Genomic DNA, 23,917 nt, shown 5'->3' on the forward strand with positions numbered 1-23,917 from the left:
ACATGTTGCTTGTTGAGAATTAATAATAAGGAAACGTAAAGAAACACTGTTGAAAACCCAAGAGAACTGTGTGAATCTTTATCCCCAGAACACTTACTGAGGGCTTACTGTGTACGAGCTGTGAGGCTAAGCAAGTGCGTCGTGTGTTATCGCCTTTAATCCTCAAACCACCTCCAAGAAGGAAATTTGCATCCCCCTTTTTAAACAGGTGAGAAAACCGAGTCTCAGATTTAAAAACCTTGTCTTTGGTGGCAGGGTGAGTGAGCAGTGGATCCAGGTTTGTTAGATTCCAGATCACAGTTCTGTCTCCCCAATAGAAAAGTGTCATATCTTACTACCCAGAAATAGTCATCATTAATGTTTTTATGTTTACTCTTTATCTTTTTCCTTTTCATAACCTGCTTCACAAAAATTGGGGTTATGCACCACATAGATATTTCTGTCTTGCCTTTGTTCACTTCACATAGGTTTGCGAACATTTCCCAAACCTTTATTGTTAAATATTTAACTGTTTTAACAAGGCAGATTCATCAATAACTCTTGCCTTTTCGTCTTTCTGGAGAAAACACGAACTGATCTGTAACTTTAATGTCAACAGGAAGCTACAGGTTTCAAAGGTAGGATTGGTGTAGATAACCAACAAGATGGAGAAATTTCCAGAGGATGTGATAAGTCAAAGGCAGCCAGAGTGAGGCAAGAGGTGACTAAGAAGTTTAGAAGTCTCTACCTGACTTAGGATTCTCGTGCTGAAATCAGTCAGGGAGACACAGCCACCCCCAGGGCCATGTGGCTGCAGAGAGAGGGACACGGGAAAGAACGTGGGCAGAAGCAGACCCAGCACTAGCGCTCCGCTGCTTTTAAGGTTCTGTGAAGCAATCAGCTCCATGTTTACCTAACATACGTTTTGTTTGTGAAGGTGCTCAGTGGAAGTGCTATTGCACGTTAAGGGCTGATGCCCTGGAGTGTTTAACTTTGCTCTTCACCCTTTGTTTGATGGCGTTGCAGGATGTGAAAGTATAGGCTTCCTCCATTCAGTGGGGTGGATGAGTGGTAGACCAAGAGGAACAAGGGGGCCTGAGCAAGGTAGACAAACATGGGAGGGCCAGGTGCCAATGACTCCACACGCGTCCTCAGCAAAAGGCGGCCTGGAGCTGGGGAGTGGGGTGGGGGAGCCCCAAGTAACACCACAGAGGCCTCAACTAAGTCGGGGTGGCAGCAGGCACCCCGGGAACTGAGTGGGTCACGGGTGTTCCTCCCTCCCTCACCTAACTCGGGCCTTCATAACTTTTTTTAAATTTAATTTTTATCTTGTATTGGACTACAGTTGATTTACAATGTTGTATTAGTTTTAGGTGTACAGTTAAGTGATTCAGTTACACGTATACAGCCATCCATTCTTTTTCAGAGTCTTTACCCATATAGGTTATTACAGAACACTGAGTAGAGTTCCTTGTGCTTTACACCAGGTCCTTGTTGGTTGTCTATTTTTATATATAGTAGTGTGCATATGTTAATCCTAAGCTCCTAATGTATCCCTCCCCCCACCACGTTTCCCCTTTGGTAGCCATACATTTGTTTTCTATGTCTGTGAGTCTGATTCTGTTTTGTAAGTTCATTTGTATCTTTTTTTGTTTTTTAGATTCCACATGTAAGTGATATCATATGTTATTAGTCTTTCTCCATCTGACTTACTTCACTTAGTATGATAATCTCTAGGTCCATCCATGTTGCTGCTAATGGCATTCTTTCATTCTTTTTAATGGCTAATATTCCATTATGTGTATGTACCACATCTTTTTCATCCATAAGTCAGACCTTCTTATCAAGGTCCCTGCCTTGGGCTTTTGTCCTGGACCAGTCAGCCTTTATATGTGACCCATTGGACCGTGGCAAGGAGGTCTCCCTGTAGCTCGTTGGCATTTCCTAAGCAGATGGTCTTCTGGAGACCTTCCCTCCAGCCAGCTGAAGTTATTCTTATTTCTAAAATGCCTCTTGACTGTGCTGGCAACCATTCTGACCTTCCTCAGGGATCCAGATGGGAAGAGAGAAACTCAGATAAGTGTTCTAAATAACGGCAGAGTATTTCCAAAGGCCCAGCAAAGCACTGGTGAAGTCTTGGCCGGAACGCACACTTCACTGAGATAAGGGACAAGGGAGCAGGAACAGAGTTTTAGAATGAGTTGTATTCATTTCCTGAATTTTTAAACTAGCACCAGGTATTCGAGTTCTGTGCTAGGAGCCAGTGGTAGCTGGCTAGTGGTAGATTGGTGATGGCTCTCAAGGGATTTAGGGGACAGGAATGAAAGGACCAGGTCCATCTGCGATGACAGGACGGTGTCAGAGGTGTGCCTGAAGGAGCCCAGGGTGGGGTGGGGTCTCCGTCATTCCTGGGGAAGGGAAGAGTATTAAGAAGGCTTCCTGGGAAAGATGACATTTACTCAAGCTCTGAGGAACAAGTTGCAGGTAGAGACGAAGAAATGACAAGAAGGACAAGAAGGATGTTCCTGGGCAGATGATATAGCATGTGTGTGTGTGTCTGAAGGTCTGAAATTTGGGAAACGCAAGGTATTACCGTAGCGCATGGCAAGAGACGAGGCCGGAGAGAGGTGGATGGCGGCGGGATCACGGGGGCCTGTGGGCTCGGCTAGGGAGTGTTTTCTTGAAACCCGGGGGGTGGGGGTAGGGTTGGCGCTGTGAAAGGGTGTCCAGCCGGGGCGTGACTCCCAGGTCTCCCGGCACCAGCAGGGAGCATGGGGTTGAATGGGGGCAGCCTGGAGGCAGAGGCTAGGCATCCATGTGGGTAATGGAGAGACTGGAGGGGGGGGGCAGGAAAAAGGGAGATACTGGACCAGGCGTGTGGGTGACAGATGGGAAGGGGATGTGTTGGATGTGGAGGAAAGGGCGAGTGAGAGGTCTGCGACTGGGATAAGCTCCCACTTCCCACCGTGGGGAGACGGGAGACGCAAGACAGGACAGGACTGAGAGCAAAGATGAGGGGGAGATGCCTTTGGAAGATCCCAGTGGAGGTGTTCGGTGGGCAGCTGAGTATCAGGGTCTGAGGCTCAGGGGAGGTGAAGGTTAGGGAGGCATCCTTGTGCAGGGGATATCTGGGGCTGCGGGAATGAAGGGCAGGGGCGTGCAGGATGTCACCATTTAAGGCAGAGCAGAGGAAGATCCAAGAAGGAGCGGCGGTTGGTCTGCTCAGCAGTGCTGGCTGGTGTCATAGACAAGCCGAGCGAGAGCGTGGCCGACTGCCACCACGTCAGACTCCCTGGAGGACTGACCTCACGGGTGGAGCTAACGCTTGCAGATCAATGGATGGAGTTGTCGCCACAGATGAGACGGTCCAGGCACGGCTGCGGGAAGGCAGGACCTTGGGGAGCACCGTCGTGAAAGGACCGATGAAAAGGAGCCTGAGACAGAGGCTGGGAAGGAGCAGGTGGAGAAACGGGAGCATCCCAAGACCTTGCCTGGGAGCCAGATGTGGGAAGCACATCCGGGAAGGCTGCCTGGAAAAAGGGGCTGGATGGGCAGTGAACGTGGGCTGATTTGGCATCTGGGAGGTCATCTGTGACCGGAGAAGCAACGCCCGAGCGGTTTGTGGCATTCATTGCTTGTTGTTTTGTGCCTTTCTCCGGACTCTCTTTGCGAGATTAGAGAAGTGCTTGAAAAACACCTGCAGCCCCCATTTCCAGGAGGAAACAACAGCCATCACGGTTTCCTGCTGGATCTGCCAGTTCTAAGGCACGGGAGCGACCCTGACGTGATGTGTGTCTTGGACGGCTGACCGTGATATAATTAATGGAGGAGTTTCATAAGTTGGGTCATAATGTGTATGGGTTTGATGGGTGTCTGGCATGGGAATGAGCCGTCTCAGGCACACCCAGAAGGCAAAAGGTGGGGGAAACCAGTCACCAATATTCTTTTTTCTGGAGTCTGGTCGTCAGCGATGGTTGGGACGAGAGTGGACTCTGGCATTTTAAGCCTGGTTATTCCATGTTAAGTGTTGAGGACCACAGACAGTGTTTTTCCTTCTAAGATCCTTTAATGGTTGCATTTACCCATTGTATTTCCAAGTTTATTTCACCTTGGGATTTTTTTTTTTTTTAATAATTAGGAAAGCAGTATATGGTTCATTATAAAAAGTCAATGGAGGCAAAGTTTAAGTCATCAACCTGCCCTTCCCACTCACAGGCTCTCCCCGCCCTGGTGAGGTTGCCCGTGTTGGGTGTCACACTACACTGGGCTTATTTTTATGACACCTCTCTTCCCCACTGCATTTTAAGATCATTGTGGGCAAAGGCCGTGCCTCACCTTTGCCTCCTTAGCTTCTGCAACATAGCCTGACATAAGTCACCAGGGTTCACCAAGTATTAGCTGCGTAAATAGTCTGATATAGGGACACGTGAATGAATAGGGTGCTCTCTTAGGCTTTGCCCTTGCTTCCGTTTTAACTTCAGAGAGAAACTGGATACAAGAGGAGAGCCCCTGTTCTTGTCGCTTTTTGATTTGTAGGAGCGCTTATTCTCTGAATGGTGCTTTGTAACAAGGTGCAGGGTCTGCAGCCCCTCTATCCAGCCTTAGGTGCAGATTTCTTGAATTATGTGAATTAATCAGTTCAGAAACTGGTAGATGGCTGGCAGAGAATCAATGAAATGTGAGGTTTAGCACTTCCATGGCATTATAAGGTGTGATCTTTATAATGGATTTTAAGTTCTTGAAAAGAAGCACATAGGAACTTCGAGAAAATTTTATTGTGCTTTCTCTGCATGCCAGGAGCTGGGATGTTATCACAGATAGAGCAGAAGGAAGAATTCTGTCCAAGAAACGACGAGCTACAGTCTCTCCGCAGAGGCCTACAGACCATGTGGGCAAAACCATGCTTGTAGGCTTAAAAGGGAGGATGGAGAAAAAGATGACAAAGTCCAGCAAATCAGAATGTCCTGCTGACCATCAGACCACAGAGAAAGGGGATTTCAGATATGATGGGAGCAAGAATTCTTTCTACCTGGAAAGTTAGACTTTGGATTTTGGTCTTCCTTCCTTCACTTGGAGCAGTGTTTCTCCAGGTGGGCTCTGGGACCGCCTACGTCAGAATCTGTTAAAATTGCATATTTCCCACCTTCCCCAAGGACTACACGTTCAGAATTCCCAGAGCAGGATCCCCGGAGTCTTCATTTTAATCTCCAGGGAAACTCACGTAAATTAAATTGGAGCCAGGAGCCACTCATTTAAGAACCTAACCGTAACCATAATTTGAAAAGACACATGCACCCCAGTGTTCATAGCAGCACTATTTACAATAGCCAAGACATGGAAGTGACTTAAATGTCCTTTGACAGAAGAATGGATAAAGAAGATGTGATTGATATATCTATCTATCTCACAGATACACAGATGTATATATATATATACCCACACACACACATACACATATATACAATGGAATACTACTCAGCCATAAAAAGAATGAAATAATGCCATTTGCAGCAACAGGGATGGACTTAGAGATTATCATACTAAGTGAAGTAAGTTAGAGAAAGACAAATATATGATATCACTTATTTGTGGAATCTGAAAAACAAAAGATACAAATGACCTTATATAGAAAACAGAAATAGATCCACGGACATAGAAAACAAACTTATGGTTACCAAAGGGAAATGGGGGGGAGGGATAAATTAGGAGTTTGGGATTAACAGGTACACACTACCATATATAAAATAGATAACAAACAAGGACCTACTGTATAGTACAGGGAACTGTACTTAATATTCTGTAATAACCTATAAGAGAAAAGAATCTGAAAAAGAATCTGTATATATCTATATGTCTGAATCACTTTGCTGTACACCTGAAATTGTTAGTAATATCATACCTTTTCATCTGTGAGTTGACAGCTTATATATTTAAGCCCTTAAGCTCTTTTTCTACAGTATTTTTTGGAATAGCATAAACATGTTTTTGAGCCCTTTTTAGAATACTTTTGCACTCCGTTTTCTAGTTTAACCTCTTTTCTTTTTAGGGTTAGTGTTGAAAAAGTGTACTTGTATTACAGGTAGAGGGAGTTCTTAAAAATTGATTTTATCTAAAAATGGGAAGGAAGCCGTTAATTAGATTCAAACAGACCCCCTTTGCATCTTTACCCCACCTCTTCCCCCTACTCTTGTCCCCATCTTCTTCCAAACAACAAGACAGCTTTACTTTACCTCCCATCACTGTTCTGGCTCCCTTTGAAGCAGTCTGATCAAGCAGGCGCTCAGCGCACATAGCCTTACGTGTTGTAGGCTGGGCTTCCGTCTAAGAGCAGAAATAGCTTTACTCTGGAGGTGGATGGTGGACAGGAGCTGTGAGTAATTGTCGGGTAAGTTGGGTACCACACCATCACAGCCAGGGCCTCATCATCAGTGGGCCCTGACCTGGCTGCATCTTCGATTCACCTGAGGTAGGGTTTTTTTTTTTATTGCCATATAGTTGATTTACAATGTTGTGTTAGTTTCTGGTGTACAGCAAAGTGGTTCAGTTATATAAATATATATTCAGTTATAAAAATATATATGTAAATAAATATGTTAAAAATATATTCTTTTTCAGATTCTTTTCCATTATAGGTTATTAGAGGGTATTGAATATAGTTCCCTGTGCTATACAGTAGGACCTTGTTGTTTATTTATTTTATATATAGTAGCGTGTGTCTATTAATCCCAAGCTCCTAGTTTATCCCTCTCCACCCCCTTTCCCCTTTGCTAACCGTAACTTTGCTTTCTATGTCTGTGAGTCTGCTTCTGTTTGGTAAATAAGTTCATCTGTATCATTTCTTTTAGATTCTACATAGAAGTGCTATCACATGATATTTGTCTTTCTTCCTGGATCCCACGCAGGCTGACTTACTGCAATCTCGGGCCATGATGACACCAGGTGATTCTGATGTGCGTTCAGGGCTGAGAACCAATTAGGTTAAATGCCTCAGTGTTTCTCGGGGGCTTGAAGACCCTTTTACTCTGCATCTCCAGGAGAGCTGGATTAAAATGCAGATTCCTTCTCCAGACCCTAGACCCTGTGAATCCGTTGGCTCGGAGTGGGCCCAGCCCTTTCATCGAGGAAGCGCTCGGAGTGATTCTTCTGTTCTGTGAAATTTGGTAATCCCCAGCCTCTGGGATCCTCAGTGTTTTTTTTGGCCCCGGGTTAGGGATGTGCCCTGGGAGGGGCTGGTGGGAACTCTTGACCCTCAGCGTTCTGGCGAGTTCCTCTGGGCCAGGAGGCTTCTCCCTGCACTTGTGGAGAACACACTGTCGCCCCCAGCCCTGCGCCCTGTCCTCTGTTCTCTGTGTTCCACAGAGCGTGGCTTTAGGAGTCTGAATGACTCACCCCAGCCTGTGGTCTGTCAGTTGGCAAACACTGTGTGTGGTGTGGTGGTGTGAGAGGATGTTTATCTCAGCTGATGGTCACAGATGCTAACTGGAAAGGTGAAGTACACTTATAAAGGTGTCACGAGCAGCACGGGGCCAGACCCACAGAATCCACGTGCAGGGGGACCCTGACCCCAGGTGCTTATCTGCAGTTCAGGGGAGGGAAAGGGTGTACAGTCTCAGAAGATGGAGGAGCTTGGGGGAGAGCAGAAGCCTTCATTTCTGGATTGTAGCATCCTGGATCCATTGGAAGACCTCATTTCCCTAGAGAATTTTGGTGCATAGATACCAGGAGTTGTGATTTTGTCCATATTAAATGGGAGTAATTAAAATGAGCAGTAATTTTGAGTGACTGTTAAAATAGCTGATGAATACAAATATTGTTTTTCGGTTTCGATATTTAGTTGCTGTTATCTTGAGGTTTAAGTAGACATTATTTCAAAATCCTATATATTTTATTTTGGGAGGAGGGCAAATAGAAAGGATGCCAAACTGTCCACATTCCCCCCAACCCCCCTTCTCATTCGGTATGAAACCTAACATTTACTTTTCTGTAATTCTTTGTTTCCGGTGAATTTTTTTTTTTTTTTTCCAAAACAGGAGAGCTTGTATCTCGGGACATATTTGTGTTTATTGAGCCAACTCTGCTGGGGAGGAAAAGCTGAGGAGTAAAGGTTATTTTTGTAATTGTGGCTGGAATTAGGTGAAAACCCTCTGGGCTGGGAAAATTTGTTCCCAGCACAAGTTACCAAGACTCAAAATAAAACTTTGACAAAGGGCCCGTGTCCCACCTTCCCCATGCACCACGCAGAGGCCATGCCAGCCTTTCTGCCCTGCACTGTCTGTTCCCATTTTTCCTTCCAGATGCTGGAAAGGCTGCTAGGGCAGGAATCACGTCTTTTGTCTACAGAGGCCGGCTGCCTCCTGGGCGAGTCCCTGGGTGTTGGAATAATGTGATAACTGAGATGGTGCCTTTGAAAACAAAAAATGTCCACTTCACATTATTATTTTTTTCCCTGCACACCCTGAGGAACAGCTGGGGCAGCAAATGCAGACTGGGATCACGCGTTCATACTGAGCCTTTCTTGACAATCCCGGGTATTTTTAAGCAGGATGGTATCAGGCAGCCAGCAGTCAGCCAGCCCGTTTGGCACACAGGGCCCTGTTTTACCTGAGCAGTAAATAGTCCTCAATGAAGCAGCATGATGTACAGAGCGAGCCTGAAGTCATAGCATTCAGTATTTCACCACGGCCCGGCAGCATCTCTTTTCACGCGCTCATTCTGTTCACAGCTGGTTGTTTAGTCCTTGTTGTGTTTGAATCCTGTCTTTGGCCAGGCCTGCATTCATGGTGTTTATATGTGACGGGATCCCCCTCTCCATGCCAGGGTGAGCCTCCCGTCTTCCCTGCCCACTGCATGCACCTCGTGGATGCGGGGTTCACTGTTTGCTGAGCATGTTTCATGTTGGGGGTTTTGTCACTTGCCTCTGCTGTGGGAAGGGGCATCTCCCAGCCTGTGGGCTTCTCCCTCGTCTGCACCCGCGCCTCCAGGTGCCCCTTCCGTCTTTCCCTGTGGATGTGGACAGGGACGGGGTTCTGAAGCCTCCACCCTCAGCCTCCCCTCGGCCCTGCGTCCCCTCCGTGCTGCCTTCTGAGCAAAGACGGGCATGAGCACCCACGCTCCTTCATCCTACTTCCGTCTGCCTCTCCGCGCCCCCCGCAGATGTCCCAAACAAAAAGATCAGACCCAAGCACGCTACAGTGAACTTTCCCCTTGACCTTGGTTTTCTCCTCAAGCCATAACCCCCTCCCTCCTCTCTCCCCTGGATTGCCAGGCCTTTTGACGGCACACTCCGAAGTCTCCAGGCTCTCAGACTTTCAGATGTAATGGAACAGCAGGATTTATTTTACAGGGATTGTGACACAGGATTGCTAAGTCTTTATTTTGATAAGAACTCATTGTCATTGAGTAAAAAGCCAGGAGATTTCGAGGCCGCAGTCAGGCTATAATCTCGGATTAAACAGAGCCCAGAGGACAGTGACCCTTGTCAATATACACATCTGGCTTCATGGTCGGAAAGTCGTGCCACTGTCTCCTCGTTTCCCCATGTTGCTGGCCAGGAGCCCCGTGTCTGAGACTGGAGTCGGGCAGCTGCTGTATGCCCTCCGTTCCTCTCTGTCCACAGGAACCGGCAGGCGACCTGCCTTCTCCACCTTTGCGGTTTGATTCCCCTCAAACCACTCTCTCTGTTGGCGCCTCTGGACGGTGGCAGCAGATCCCTGCTGCCCAGCCCGTGTCCCCTACCTGCTGGCCGCACCATAGACCCACGCCCTCGGGGACCCCTTTGCTCCCTCGACCTCTTGGCTTTGCCCCCAGCTGCCTGTTGGGGGCTCTCACAACAGAGTTCACCCACCCTGTCTCTGGGTGAGATGACTGCCCAGGCCTCTCTCGGAACCGCGGGCCTGTATTCCCACCTCGTCTGTCTCCCCAGGTGCATTTCCTCCAGCATGTCTTTCTCCAGCACGTTTGGAACCAATGGAATCTGACTGTCCTCTTCCTTGCCGTGAAGCAGATGGACCCGAATTTCAAAGCTCTGCTCCTCCACACGTGAGCACAGTGACCTTGGGCTGTTTAGTTAATGTTTCCAGGCCTGCTTCTGCATCTGCTTGCGGGACCACCACCATCCATCCCACTCTTTGTTTTTGGGATTAGATGATGCATGAAGACCCTCAGAAAGGCATCTCTTCTTATCTGGGGCCACACGGTCAAGTGGTGTAACAGGGTTCGGAGGAGTTCCTCTTTCAGACCTGTACCTGTCACTTCCTGACCTTGAGTCTGTCCCCTGCTGTTCTCTCAGTGCCTGAGACCTGCTACTTGTGTCGAAGGTGGCGGTGACAACAACTGTCAGGTGACCGATTGCAAAGGGGGCTTCTCAGAGCTCCAGGCAGTGGGGAGCAATTTCAAATCTTCCTCTAAAGTAGAAGTACTGTGCTAAAAAGTATAGGTGTATATGTGGTTGAAGGGAGGTGTGTGTGCGCCTGCCTCCATGGCGACCAGCACTGGCTGGTGGGCCCTGGTGCACATTTATTCCCAGGACAAGTCTCGAGGTGGCTTGTGGAATGTCACCGCAGAGGCCAGGGGAGGTTAGAGTCTGGTACCCGGGTGCCTCTGGGACGGCCAGGTGGCTGTTGGGTCACCTCTGCCCCTGGATCTCTGAGGGCAGTTCAGGGGTGGCTGTCGTTGCCATGGCGCCATTTGCTTGTGCTGTCTTATTTTTTGTTTGTTTCTGATGTGGTTTAGTATCAGTGATGCGTTGAGGTACTGCCCTCAATGCCTGACGGTTCGTGCAGCTGCACATTTCTCTGAGATGGGATACTGATAACAAAATGCTCAAGCAGAGACTCAGTTCCCTCTGTGCTGACAGGGGTCTTGAGGACAGTTTCCCCTCTGGTCTGAGTGTGTCGGGGTGAGAGGAGGGGGGACCATGTGCCCCAGATCCCACACGTTGATAGAAAAAGTGAGAAAGCCAGCCTGTGCCCCTCGGGGGGGAACACCTCCCCCCACCTAGCCCTTTACATTTGTGTACTTTACCACGTTACCCTGTACATCATCTCATCGTACCTCTCAGTAGCCTGGGGTGGTGGACAAGGCAGAGAAGGCCAGCAGCCCTTTGCGAGGAGCAGGGCCGCCCGGCAGTGAAGGCATCCCCGTGCGCAGGGCCTGGAGTCTGTCTCTGGATTCCAGGCCCAGCGCAGTTGGTAGGTAATTCAGTAGTGTTGCACGCCTGCTGCGGGCCTGCAGACTTTCGTTCTGTTTCGCATTTCATGATCTCTTGGTGGAGAGAGCCTCGCACTGTAACTGCGGACCTCAGACAGGTCTTGAACCCAGGAGAAGAGATGCTGTTTATATAGAACCAGAAGAAATGCCAGTGAGTAACTCAGTTATTCAGAAAGAACTTATTCCGCTGCACGCAGGGGCTGCGATCATAGACTGGACAGGCCGTTCGTGCACCGTTCTCTGTGACAGGAAATGCCCTGGAAGGTTCTAAACTCCTTAGAAGGAGTTAGAAGGAAGGTCACACAGTCCAGCCTGTGTCTATCCCAAGGGGGGCCCTGAGATGGTGATAGCTTTTCAGGAAAGGGCGTGGTCCACCTTGAGGCTTCTGGGCATCGGATTCCTTATAGAGGATTGCAGGCTAAGGCTCTGTATTACTTCTGAGGGTTAGGGGGCTGGGGAAGGTGGAACCCCAGCCTGATATGTTAAAAATGGATGCTGAGAAAATAGGAGGAGTGCCAGGAAGGGCAAGCACTGTCCTTCTAAATCACTTTCTAAATGACAGTATCTGCGGTGAAAAGTGTATTCTCTCTCAGAAGCCCTTGGGCTCATGGTGCCAGGATGGTTGTCTGCTTGGTGGTGGTGACGATTTTTGGCACTGCAGAGTTTAGAACTGATTGTCAGTTGCCTGTATACAGGTGGTAGTGATGGTTATATTGGTAAACAACAGATTCAGTATTTTTATTTTTGAAGTGCAACCACATCTCACTAACTCAAAGCAATTCTGATTCAGAAATGATGGTAGTTTAGAATGGGTCTGAATTGAAGGTTATTTTAAGAAAATTGTAGGGAAGAGATTACTTAATTTTACAATCATTTTCAGACATTTCGTAAATATCAAATTTTATGCTTTTATTCTTGGACGTATATAAGACAAAGCCAGTTTAAATACATGAAAAATATGAGTAAAGATTTTTTTGTTTGTTTCACCTTATATAGCAGCTTGAACTAAGCTGAATGTTGGCAGCTATAAGTTTGGGGGTACCTTCTTTAATGAGAGGAAAAACCTCATGAGTTATTTCTAATATTTGTATGTAAATAGATGTTTATTCAGGGTTTTATTCCTTCTCAGATAGAAGCAAAAGCCCTCTCAGGCCTCTCATCTCTATTAATAACGCCACTCTTCTTCAAATTATTCGGCCTTCATTTGCAGCAACATGGATGGACCTAGAGATTATCATACTAGAGTGCAGTAAGTCAGACAGAGAAAGACAAATACCATATGATATCACTTATACGTGGAATCTAAAATATGACACAAATGAACCTATCTATGAAACAGAATCACGGACATAGAGAACAGACTGGTGGTTGCCAAGGGGGATGGGGTTGGGGAGGGATGGAGTGGGAGGCTGGGGTTAGCAGATGTAAGCTATTATACGTAGGATGGATAAACAACCAGGTCCTACTGTATAGCACAGGGAACTATATTCAATATCCTGTGATAAACCATAATGGAAAAGAATATAAAAAAAGAATATATATATGTATAGCTGAATCACTTTGCTGTACAGCAGTAATTAATCCAACATTGTAAGTCAGTTATATTTCAATAAAAAAATTATTTGGCTTTGAATGGAAAATAGTGGTCCTCTCTACTGATCCCCCACCCAGTATAAGAAAGAGGTCCAGTAGAGGGTACCATGTGCTTTTATTTGTGTGACTCTCCTTTATTCTTTTGCAACCCTAAGCTGGAGCTGTGATTATCCCTCTTTTAGAGAAGAGGAAACTCCTTGTCTGGCAAATTAATTGTAAACAGCTCAGCCTGGCATTGGTAGTCTTCTGTCAAGAGATTTCTCCGGCCTCCTCTCCAGACACCCCCAAACTGATATCCTGAAGTTCAGGCAAACTGTGCCCAGGGCCTACCCTCTCCCCACTTTGCATCCAGTGTCACATTCCTGCCTATGCTGCTCCTCTACTCTTATTTATTTGGTTCAAAGTGTAAGTGTCCTTCTTTGTTTCATTTTCTCCCTTCTCTGAACTTCTGCAGCACTTAAGGTATGATATACTGGTATTATTTGAAAATATCTGTTGATGACCCATTTTACAGATAAGGAAATTAGGCACAGGTAGGTTAAATAGTTTATCCGAGGCTGCAGACCTCATAAATGCAGAAAAGGTTGGTGGTCAGCCTTGGCCTCATTGAGAAGTGGTTTTTGTCTATAGTTTTTCATATGTTTAGTCTTAAACCTCACATTTGTCCAGAGCAAAACACTTGGAAGACAGTTAAAGGGGATTGCAGCTGGGAATAACCTGCAGCCTTTATACTATCTCTTGTAAGAGATCTGGGACCAAGCAGTTTTCTTACTAGTAAAACAGAGATAATACCCACCCTACAGGGGATATTTCATGACTCACATTAGAGAGCAACTGTCTTTGCAGAGATTTAACAATGTGAGTTTCTCATTTATTCATTCAGTACCCGTGGGCTGTTTAAGCTTAGTACAGTCACCCCTTGGCCTCTGTGGAGGACAAAATACCAAAATCCAAGGATGCTCAAATCCCTTATGTAAAATGGCATAGTATTTGCATATAACTTTGCATATCTTCCCATATCCTTTAAATCACCTCTGGATTACTTATAATACCTATTACAATGCAAACAGTTGTAAATACAATTTAAATACTATGTAAATAGTTGCCCAATGAGGCAAATTGAAGTTTTGCTTTTTTTGGACCTTTCTGGAATATTTTTTTAATATTTTGATCCACAGTTGGTTGAATTCCCAGATGTGGAACCTGTAGGCCGACTGTACTATGTCAGCTTTGGGGAAACAGCAACAGACAAGGCCCACGTGGTCTTTCTTCCCAGTGAGCCTAGAGTTCAATAAGGGAGATTGACCATCACCAAACAATTATTTAACTAAAACTGTAACAGATTGCAGGAACCTGAGAGCACGGGGATCCAACCGAATCTTGGGGCCCAAAGGAGGTGTCCCTGAGGGTGTGATATTTTAGCTAAGTATTTAAGAAGGAACAGGCATTCCCTTCCTTAGTTTTCTGCTCTGATAATTTTAGTAATTTAAAGCAAACCAGTAAGCAGGACTCTTCTAGCCACACTGTTGCCTTCCTTGTCTAAAGCTATTATTTTTACAGGCAAATACCTTCTTTTCAGTTAAATTAGCAACATGCGTATGGTAGAAAGAAATGGTCTTTGGAGTTGAGACCTATGTTCTGTTTGCCGATCTTGTGTACAAGCAGGTTTGCCTAGGGATGGAATGTCTTCCTACAAGGCAGCTCTGTCTGGACTGGGTCTAGCTGTGTTCTCTGGAAGTTGCTGTTGTTACCCTCAGATACCCTGACTCCAGACCAGCCCCGACCAGAGTTCATGTGTTCCTTGGTAGGCCCATCTTCCTGAGCTTCAGGGATGTTTCTGATAGTCTGAGAAATATTAAAGACTTCTACCAAATTGATGTGCCTTTCCTCTTTCTCTGTTTCCTTGATCTTTTCCTCAGATCAAGCAGAAAGCTGCTGTACAGTGTGTGTGTGTGTGTGTGTGTGTGTGTCAGCTTCATCTTCCGTAGCACTTGTGAAGTGACGGGTGCAGCCCTTGCACCTCATTTTTCAGCTTTATAAAAACTGCTCACTAGGACCTGAAGTGGTGGCCGAGGAGTGACAGTCAGGAGTGCAGGGCTGACCAGCACCTTTTACCTGGGCAGGCCTCACACCCTGGATAGCCGTGCTGGTCCTGTAATGATGGATGGATGTACCTTTGTTCGTTCCTTCTTTTGTTTTTTCGGTCTTTTCCTTTTTTTAAAATTGAAGTCTAGTTGATGTACAATATTGTATTAAGTTATAGGTGTACAATATAGTTATTCACAATTTTTAAAGCTTATGCTCCATTTATAGTTATTATAAAATATTGGCTATATTCCCTGGGTTGTACAATATATCCTTGTAGCTTATTTTATACCTAATAGTTTGTACTTCCTGCTTCCCTCCCTCTATACTGCCCCCCACCCAACTGGTGACCACTAGCTTGTTCTCTATAGCTGTGAGTCCACCTCCTTTTTGTTATATTCACTAGTTCATTCTTAATGTGGATAAGCCATATATATATACACACACACATATATATAGTGTGTATGTATGTGTACACATGCATGCAACATGTATGTATACACACATGCACACATGTATGTGTACATATGTATGTATGTTTGTGTGTATATATATGTGTGTGTGTATGTGTATATATATATATGTATATACTGCTATCATATTTATGAAACTAGGATCATTAATAGTATGTATTCTTCATTACCTTATACGACCATGCAAGGCAGAGAATTGTGTGAGGCAAATGTTACCACAAATTTAAATATTTGCAGCTTTTAAATTTGTACTTGGAGCTTTTATGTAGCTTCTGATTACTTTGTGGTGTTGGAGCAGGGCATCCATTTTTCCCTTTATTTCTCCCGTCTCCTTTTTACCCCCAATTTAGAAATATTTGGTATGTTTTGGCTCTCCGTGCCTTTGTCGAGCTGGTGGAAGAAATGGCATGGGATCAAGAGAGCCTTTTCTATTTTAGCCCTTCTTAACATTAGTACGTCCAAAATAAATGTATTCTTGAAATTAAATGCTATGAACTAACCTTTTCCAGCCCTGAAAGCTGTAACCTCAGGGTTTAAACCAAGAGAAAGAGGAATTTAAAATAGCATTTTTGGTCATTTCAAGAATCGCAATGTTTAGTGGCAGGTAAACGTGGGGAAAAATATTCAGCCTCATTAGTAATCAAAGGAATATAAAAGAAAATGTTGCCAGACTATTTTACCAATAACATGGGCAGTTTTTCAAATGTAAGAGAAAGAAAGGAAGAAGGGAAAGATGTTGAATCGGGTGGTGGAAGTATAAAGGTGTACCTGGCCCCCTCGAAGGCAATTTAGCAGTATTTGTCAAGTGCTGCAGAGGTGTTAGTGCCTCTGACACAGTGATTACACTCTGGGAGCTTAGCCTAAGGAAATAACCAGAAATGGACATAAATATAATTATAACGTTAGGAACTTGGAAACAACCTAAATGTCCAACAACTGGGGATTGGTTACATGAAATATGGAAATGTGTGCAGTGGGCTTTTGTGCCACTAAGAATGGGAAACTATTTGGAAAAATAATGACAGGGGAAAAAGTTTGTAAAATAACATAAAGTGAAGCTTGAACCTAGTATTTTGAAATATGATCTATTTATACGCACACTCTGTATGTGTGTCTGACAATTAAAAACATACATCAGAATAAAATATTGTCTCTGGGTGATGGGAATGTTGGTGGTTTTTTATTCTTCACTGGAGTTTTCTGTATTTTCCAAATATGCCTATAATCAGAAGAAATTCCATAATTTTAAAATGCATACTTTAGAATACTTTGTACTGATATAACCATATGAAAACATAGGGGAAATAAAGCCTACAGGGAATTACCAACCGAATGCCCTCAGTGAGTTTTGATGAGGTGATGGGACTTGGTGGGGTGGTTGTTTTTTATGTTTTTCTTGAACGTGCTTCTGTTTAGAATATATCTTATATTAGGAAAGCAAATGTAAAATAAATGTAGAAAAGTACTTCAGGAATCCATGCCATGTTTGAGCGGAGTTAGTACTTTGTAGATATTCCCTTGCGACTGTGGTCCATCTTGAGGATGATGAAAACTGTTAACAGTCGTGGTCAGTGATAGACATTTTCTTTCCTTCTGCAGATATTCCTGAAATTCCAGAGAGCATCTCATTCTGTAAAGCACTACAGATCGCTGACTTCAGCGGAAACCCACTGACTAGGTAACCTTTCTGCTTGCTTTTCTGTCCATAGTACTAAGGGTACCCTTTTTGAACACGGGGACGTCAGGAGCCCCTCCTGTGGCTCCTGGCTCAGTCGTGAGCCCACTGACCAGTGGATTCCAGGTGCCTGTGTTGCCAGGGTAACTGAGTTGATGCCCAAACAGCAATGCAGGGACCAGACCTCCAGAGTCCATTCTAGATGTCTCTCTGGGCCAGGTGGGCCCATTTATAAAATTTCTCAAGACTCTGTAAGCAACCTCGAAGAAAGGAAAGTACTCTTCCTTTCCTTTTCATTCCCTTTTTTTTTGTTTTTTTTTGAAGTGTCTAGAAAAATTGAGATTGAGTTAAAATTTGGGATTCATCTCATCTGTCTCAAAATTGCTTAGATCTTCTTGGGTATGGAGTGCTGGGGAATGCCCTATTTCGTTTTGTTTTTCCCGTATCTGCTTATTTTTAAGAAGTATAAATATGTCTTAAAAACAATTCTGGTTTTTGTCTTTTGAATTTTAGTTATTATGTTACTAGTAATATTTATTTTTATGAAAAATAGTACTCTAGTAGGCTCTAGCCTGATAGCTTTCTAACTCACCACCGTTGTCACGTCTTGTCCTCTTTCTTAACCATCATCCGTACGGTTGTCCCTCTTTCTCAAACCTTTCTGTAGCTCCCCGTCCCTGTAAGATCAAGTGGGAGCTCCTGGTGTGCTGTGCAGCCTCCCCACCGCCCTCTGTCTGACCTTGGCCGGCCTTTCCACCTGCATGGCCCTCAATTGCCTTGTCTGATGTTGTGGCCTCTGTAATAAAGGCTCCAGGTCTCTGATTTCACTCCCCCTCGTTTTGACGGTGCCAACCCTTTCGCTCTCCTTTAAGATGCAGCCTGAGCATCACATTTCTTCAGGAGGCCTTTCCTGACGACTCACCGAGGCCCCTCCTCTGGGCCCTGTAACCCTCTGTGCGTACTTTTCTCATAACACTCGAAACCTACACGTAAATGATCACTTTGACCAAGGCCCGCCAACGAGATATATTCCTCTGTCATTTACGGTTCTATCTGCAGCCCTACTGTACTTTCTGGAATGGAGTGAGCCCTCAGTGTTTGTTGAACTGAACTGAGCTATTTGTGCTCAAGGCAGCTCATAGGCTTGGGCAGCTGGGAAATATTATGCTGTTCTGGAGTTTTTTTGTTAACTCTTCAGTTGCTTAATCCCCTTGTCTACTACTTTAGTGTTCTTCCCCTAATGTCTGCTGATATGTGACTTTATCATCATTTCAAAACTCTCTTGACCAGAACACACTGCATCGTATGAGGCCTTACTCAGTTTTCACCCTGGACTTGTTTTTGGCAGGTTTCTTAAAGGAAAGCCGTTTTAATTTGGCAGGTGTGCTCTTTTAAGAATTAAGACGATGTCTGTGAGTTGAAGGGACCTTAAAAATTATTCAGCGTGGCCTAGTGATTTTATGGCTGAACAAACTGAGGCTCCAAGAGGTGAAATGACCTTTCAAGGTCATGCAGCCTCTGAGCAGCAGCTCAGACTAGCTTTCCTCTCTCCCGACCTTAAGTCTGGCCTTCCTCATCGGGTCACATCACTAGTTTGGCTCTTAATGTTAAGAGCCAGTGAAAAAAGCAGATCAGCCATTTAAAGATACAATTTCCTTATATTTACGATCATTTTAGCTAGTTTTAAAATTATATATAGTTTCTGGTAAAAACTCAGAACTGTTAAGTTGCATCTTTTGATATATAAATTAAGAAAATCTTAGCTCTATTACACTATGGAAGAGGTTGCAACTTTGTAAAAACCATTCCTGAGAATGTATTTCATCGATTATGAAAATCCTAGTTAATACTCTTGTCTTTCGGGGCCTGCATTTGGTTTTGAAGTTTGGAATTACCTGTATTAGATGTCAAACAGCATAGGAATTTTTTTTTTTTTTTTTTGCGGTACACGGGCTTCTCACTGTTGCGGCCTCTCCCGTTGCGGAGCACAGGCTCCGGACGTGCAGGCCCAGTGGCCATGGCTCACGGGCCCAGCCGCTCCGCGGCATGTGGGATCTTCCCAGACCGGGGCACGAACCCAACCACTCCCAACCACTGCGCCACCAGGGAAGCCCAGGAATTGTTTTTTAAAAAAGGAACCTAGAGGGGCTTCCCTGGTGGTGCAGTGGTTGGGAGTCCGCCTGCCAATGCAGGGCACACGGGTTCGTGCCCCGGTCCGGGAAGATCCCAGATGCTGCGGAGCGGCTGGGCCGTGAGCCATGGCCGCTGAGCCTGTGCGTCCGGAGCCTGTGCTCCGCAACGGGAGAGGCCACAACAGTAAGAGGCCCGCGTACCTCAAAAAAAAAAAAAAAAAAAGAACTTAGAAAGAGGAAAGAAATGAAAGAGTCTAATCTAGAGACTATCACTAAGGCAAGAAGTCCTCACCACCCCCTGCAAAAAAATGAGTTATGTGTTCTTTTCTCCATGTTAGCAGATTTATGTATAAGCATTTTAGATGCAATGAGATGTTTTTTGCTTTCAGTTTGTGTTTTTTCCTCTCCAAATACTAGTAACCATAGAAATATTGAAAGTAAACTTTCTTTGCAGGTATTTAAATAATACTTTTATTTTGAATCCTCACTCTTCAGTAGCCTAAGGGAAGTATACAGAATTTCTCTTTGTGTAGAACGTTGTGAAACATATAATCATCTCACATGATTGGCATATTAAATCAAATCAAAAGAAAAATATTAAGAAAGTAGCAATTGGCTGTCAGCTGATCAATTGTAAGTAATCTGTAGCTTTGCTCTGGGTATTGTAAGCTACAGGAAGAAAAAAAAATCAAGCAACTCTCTTGTGTTTTATTATAATATTGTGGACTAAAATTTCTATTTTCTGTTAATCAATAAAGTATTTTCACTCTTAGGCACTTTCAGCTTCAGGAACTATGTATCATTTTCTTTCATAGCCATACACTCGGTAGGCTCACAACATTGTTTCTCCTTTATTCTTACAGCTTGAATATCTTTCCTCTCTAATTATTTCTGGATCACCCTGTCAGCAAGTATTTATCATACCCCGGTACTGCTAGGTAGACCAGGTCCTTATTTTTTTCCTTATAAATAGAAAGACAAGACAAATATGCCATACATAAAGTAATTTTAGGAGGTGATTTCAGTCAGCATACAGAAGAAGTCTTTATATTTATGTTAGTATGCACCATATATGCACTTCTCTTTTTCAACTATAACATTTTTTTTTTGTTTTAGATTGCCAGAAAGCTTTCCCGAATTGCAGAATTTGACATGTCTTTCTGTAAATGACATCTCACTGCAGTCTCTGCCTGAAAATATTGGCAAGTAAGTTTTTATGTGAAGTTTGCGTATACAGGGTGAAAGGGCGTTTATATCATCAACTCCACTTCCTTCGCTTTTACAGGTCTTGTTTTTCTACTCAGAAAGCCGTTTAGCCAGTCTTCAGTATCTCCCTCAAGAAAGATCATGCAATATCTCCCTCAAGGAAGCCTCTGCGTTTTTGCATCCAGTTGCCCCTAAATTTTAATGGTTAAAAAGGATGCTGCTACTTGTTACTAGTGAAAAACCTAATTTGTTTTGAAGTTTTCTCTAAACGGATGGATTCCAGAGTAGTTAATTGAAGCGAAGTAGCATGTGTTATATAGGTGGTTATTAAATACTGTCAGAAACGACTACTCGTAGTAATTTCATTGAAAACATAGGGCATGTGCCCTAAACAGCAGCTCTGACAGCGTTTGTGTGCCGTGGACCTGGGAACAGGGAGTTAGGGTGGTGTGTCTGGAGAGCAGGTGTGGTGTGTGTGTGTGGGGGGGGGGTGGGCTGGGGAGAGGGGTGGGATGGGACGGGCACGTGTCCACGATGCTGGCTCGGAGGTCGGGGAGGACAGCCATGTCAAGAAATAAAATCCTGTGGAGAAACTGTATGCTGGTGAATCAGTGTTCTTTTGCACATTCCCACAGATGAACTGATTGATGGAATTATCTTAGTAGGTCTTCTAGTCTTCTCCATCCCTTCAGGACAGACATTGGCTTAAAGCAGTCTGGTGGCTCATGCTTGACCACTTAAAAGCCCACCGTGGCCAGCTGACACTGGTGGACCGGTGTGTCCTGCCGTCATAAAGGATTTCTCTCGGCCTTACCCGTCCTGCCTAAGTTCTAAGATAAAACAGAAGCTCGCCTTTTGGGGAACTGCAGTGTATCTGGGTCTGTTCTGCAAAGGTTCTCTTGCCAGACGTCTGAAGCCCCCTGCGTCCCCTCCTTGCAGGAGGAGGACGGCTGGCTGCCCTGTTTCCGTCTGCAGGTCTCTGTTCCTCCGAGGTTCACGCTGATGCTTGGACCCTGGGCCAGCACATGTGCTGATTAAGAACTGTGCCCCTTAGCTCTCAGGAAGGGACAGAGACAAGAGGGTCCCTGAGTTCATGGTACCCGTTGTGGAGGAAATTCACAGTGTTTTGCCATGGATTTCATGCACTGCACTCTTGCTGTGTCAAGTTTCATATATTTCTAATTAATATAATAGCCACTGAAATACTGCTGCTGCCCTCCTCCTGCCCCTTGGGGTCTCTGGAATCTAATTCCCTTGAGACCCTCCTCCACTCTCCCCGGCCTCCCACTGGCCTGATGGCTGCCCCTTCCATCCCCTCATTCATGTCTTTTTAAACAGGTTTCATGCTTTGAGAGAAAATATGTTCTTATTAAACCAGAGTTCCCTCTCACTCCCTACTGCATTGTTTTTATGGAAAATGTTACTTAACAATCCTTTCAGGATAATTTACGATAGTCTTTATGCCACTTTTATGTTAATATCTATGTTTGTTTTTGTCAACTTTCAGCGTTTCTTGTGTATCTGCTTTTTTGATCAGTAATAAGGGCAGTTTTTTGTTTTGTTTCAAGTTTAGATTTAATCAGCTTGTGTTATTATTACAGCCTCATATATACCGCTTGTTTCCAAAATAAAATGCCACTTTGAACTTGAACCGTGTGGTGAATAATCACCCAGAAAGTAAGAATATTGGTTAGAGGAGTGAATCAACTGATTTTTATTAGGTCAGCTGGTGAAAATTAATGGGAAACGGGACGTTTCCTATTCCTGGTTTTGTTACCGTAGCAAGAGACTCCATGGTTTCTTCCTGTTGGACTTAGGGTTTATGTGTCCGTTCTCACTTAGTAGAAAGAAACGGAGAGCAGACTCCTCCCTGGGGAAGACTGGACCCCTCTTGTGCCCTGGACGGTGCTGAAAAGGCACTTGAAACGGCTGAGTTGGTGACTGTCCAGGAGATCTTCTGTTTGCATAAGCATACTGTACTTTAAACAAATCGTTATTTGACACTTACCAACTTTCCTCTTGGGAGGGACTCTTCAGTTTCCCGAAGATTCCCACATGGTTGCTCAGGAGCATTTAACCAAATATTTAGTAACCAGAATACTTCTCAGAGACAGTATGGTATCGTAAACAAGGCACAAAGATCGGGTCTTACAAAAAATACGAAAATGACATCGAATGGCCACTTGCATGACGGATACTCACTGTTGTCTCTGTGGATTCTGAAGTGGAGGTTTGGGCATAAATTAACCCTGCCGGTTTGGTCAGATGGGGCAGCTACCTCAGCATTGGCCTTTTGAGCCTCAGTTGACGATGGGATCTCGGCGTCTCCTTTTGGCACCTGGCACAGCACGTGGCCTTAACTGGGAGAACTGTGGGTTTCTCCAGGATCGGGTGGGCGTGTCCCGCCTGGAGGAGAGAGCCCAGCCTTTAGGACAGGCAGCCTTGCAGGGCCTCGGAGCTGAGGGCAGCCTGTCCCATCCCGTGTGATTCGCTGACGGCAGTTTGAAGAGCATTCGGGCGTTGATGGCAGAGTTGGAGGTGGAGTCCGGCACTCCTGGCCCCAGGCCTGCTTTTCCCCCACTCCACCCCCATCACTGTAGGACAGCCGCCTCCCGTGGCCCTGAGGGGCTCAGCGACTTTCTCCTCATTCCCCTAGCGACACCTAACAGTCCATTTTTTAAGTAGTCAGGTCCAAACAACTTGATAAGCATTTTTGTCCTAACAACCTAGCAGCTGTTCGAAAAAGTAATAGTATACATTGAAAGACTGAATGTTTGTATTTCCTTCTTAAACATCCCCAAATCTGTGCTCTGGGAGGTGGGTTACCCGATGGGCACCTGCCCAGCTTCTCAAAATACCATGGCATTTCCTTTTCCACGTCCTCGGCGTTCGTCACCGCTTTGCAAAGATGCACTGTCCTCGACAGGCGTGCAGAGGTCCCGTGAGTTTGCCTCAGTGCACAGTAGCCCGCTGCCGGCGGAATTGCTGAGTGCACTGTTTGGGTGCTTGGGAGTCTGCAGCATCAGCTGTTGGTGATGAGCAGCAGCCAGCATCGCCCAGGTGGTTCATGTTCTACAGGGCGTGGCTACGTGCCAGGTAACCGTCAGTGCAGTTACCTTGATAAAGCAAGTCTCTCAGGTAGTAGAATCTTCATAATACTTGTGGCAAGATGAGAAATGATCAGGAAAATCTTTTGAACCACAGAGCGTTATACGGGCTACTTCGTGCAAAAGCACACATTTTTCTTTCACTAGAATAAAAGTGTCTCAAATTTGCTGACTCTTTTCTGTGATGGCCCGTGAGTACATTACTTGGTCCTTCAAAGGAAAGGTGATACCTAACAAAGAGCGGGAAACGAACTCACCTTCAATGGGTGTTTTAAAACCCCTTTGTTAAAAATAGAAAAATACACCTTCTGATTAGTCTTTATGAGCAAGTGTTTAATGTTGGGGAAGATGGGAATTTATCAGCTGAATTTCAGCAAAGACCTTTCCATAATCAGAAGAAATTTGAAAAAATTGGTCCTAGGGTGATTTAATAAGTGCAGCTGATGACGCAGTTCTTGG

General features: G+C 45.0%; 1 protein-coding gene across 1 annotated transcript in view; it reads left to right on the forward strand.

The window, feature by feature from the left end:
* LRRC1 (leucine rich repeat containing 1) overlaps positions 1-23,917 on the forward strand; it is a 127,624-nt gene that overhangs the window by 55,379 nt on the left and 48,328 nt on the right. Inside the window, exons 3-4 of the mRNA XM_060021347.1 lie at positions 16,938-17,016; positions 20,262-20,351. Of these exons, the coding sequence (XP_059877330.1) occupies positions 16,938-17,016; positions 20,262-20,351 (169 nt within the window). The remainder of the gene's footprint in view (positions 1-16,937; positions 17,017-20,261; positions 20,352-23,917) is intronic.

Source organism: Delphinus delphis, chromosome 10, assembly GCF_949987515.2.
Source record: "Delphinus delphis chromosome 10, mDelDel1.2, whole genome shotgun sequence".
Classification (NCBI taxonomy): Eukaryota; Metazoa; Chordata; class Mammalia; order Artiodactyla; family Delphinidae; genus Delphinus; species Delphinus delphis.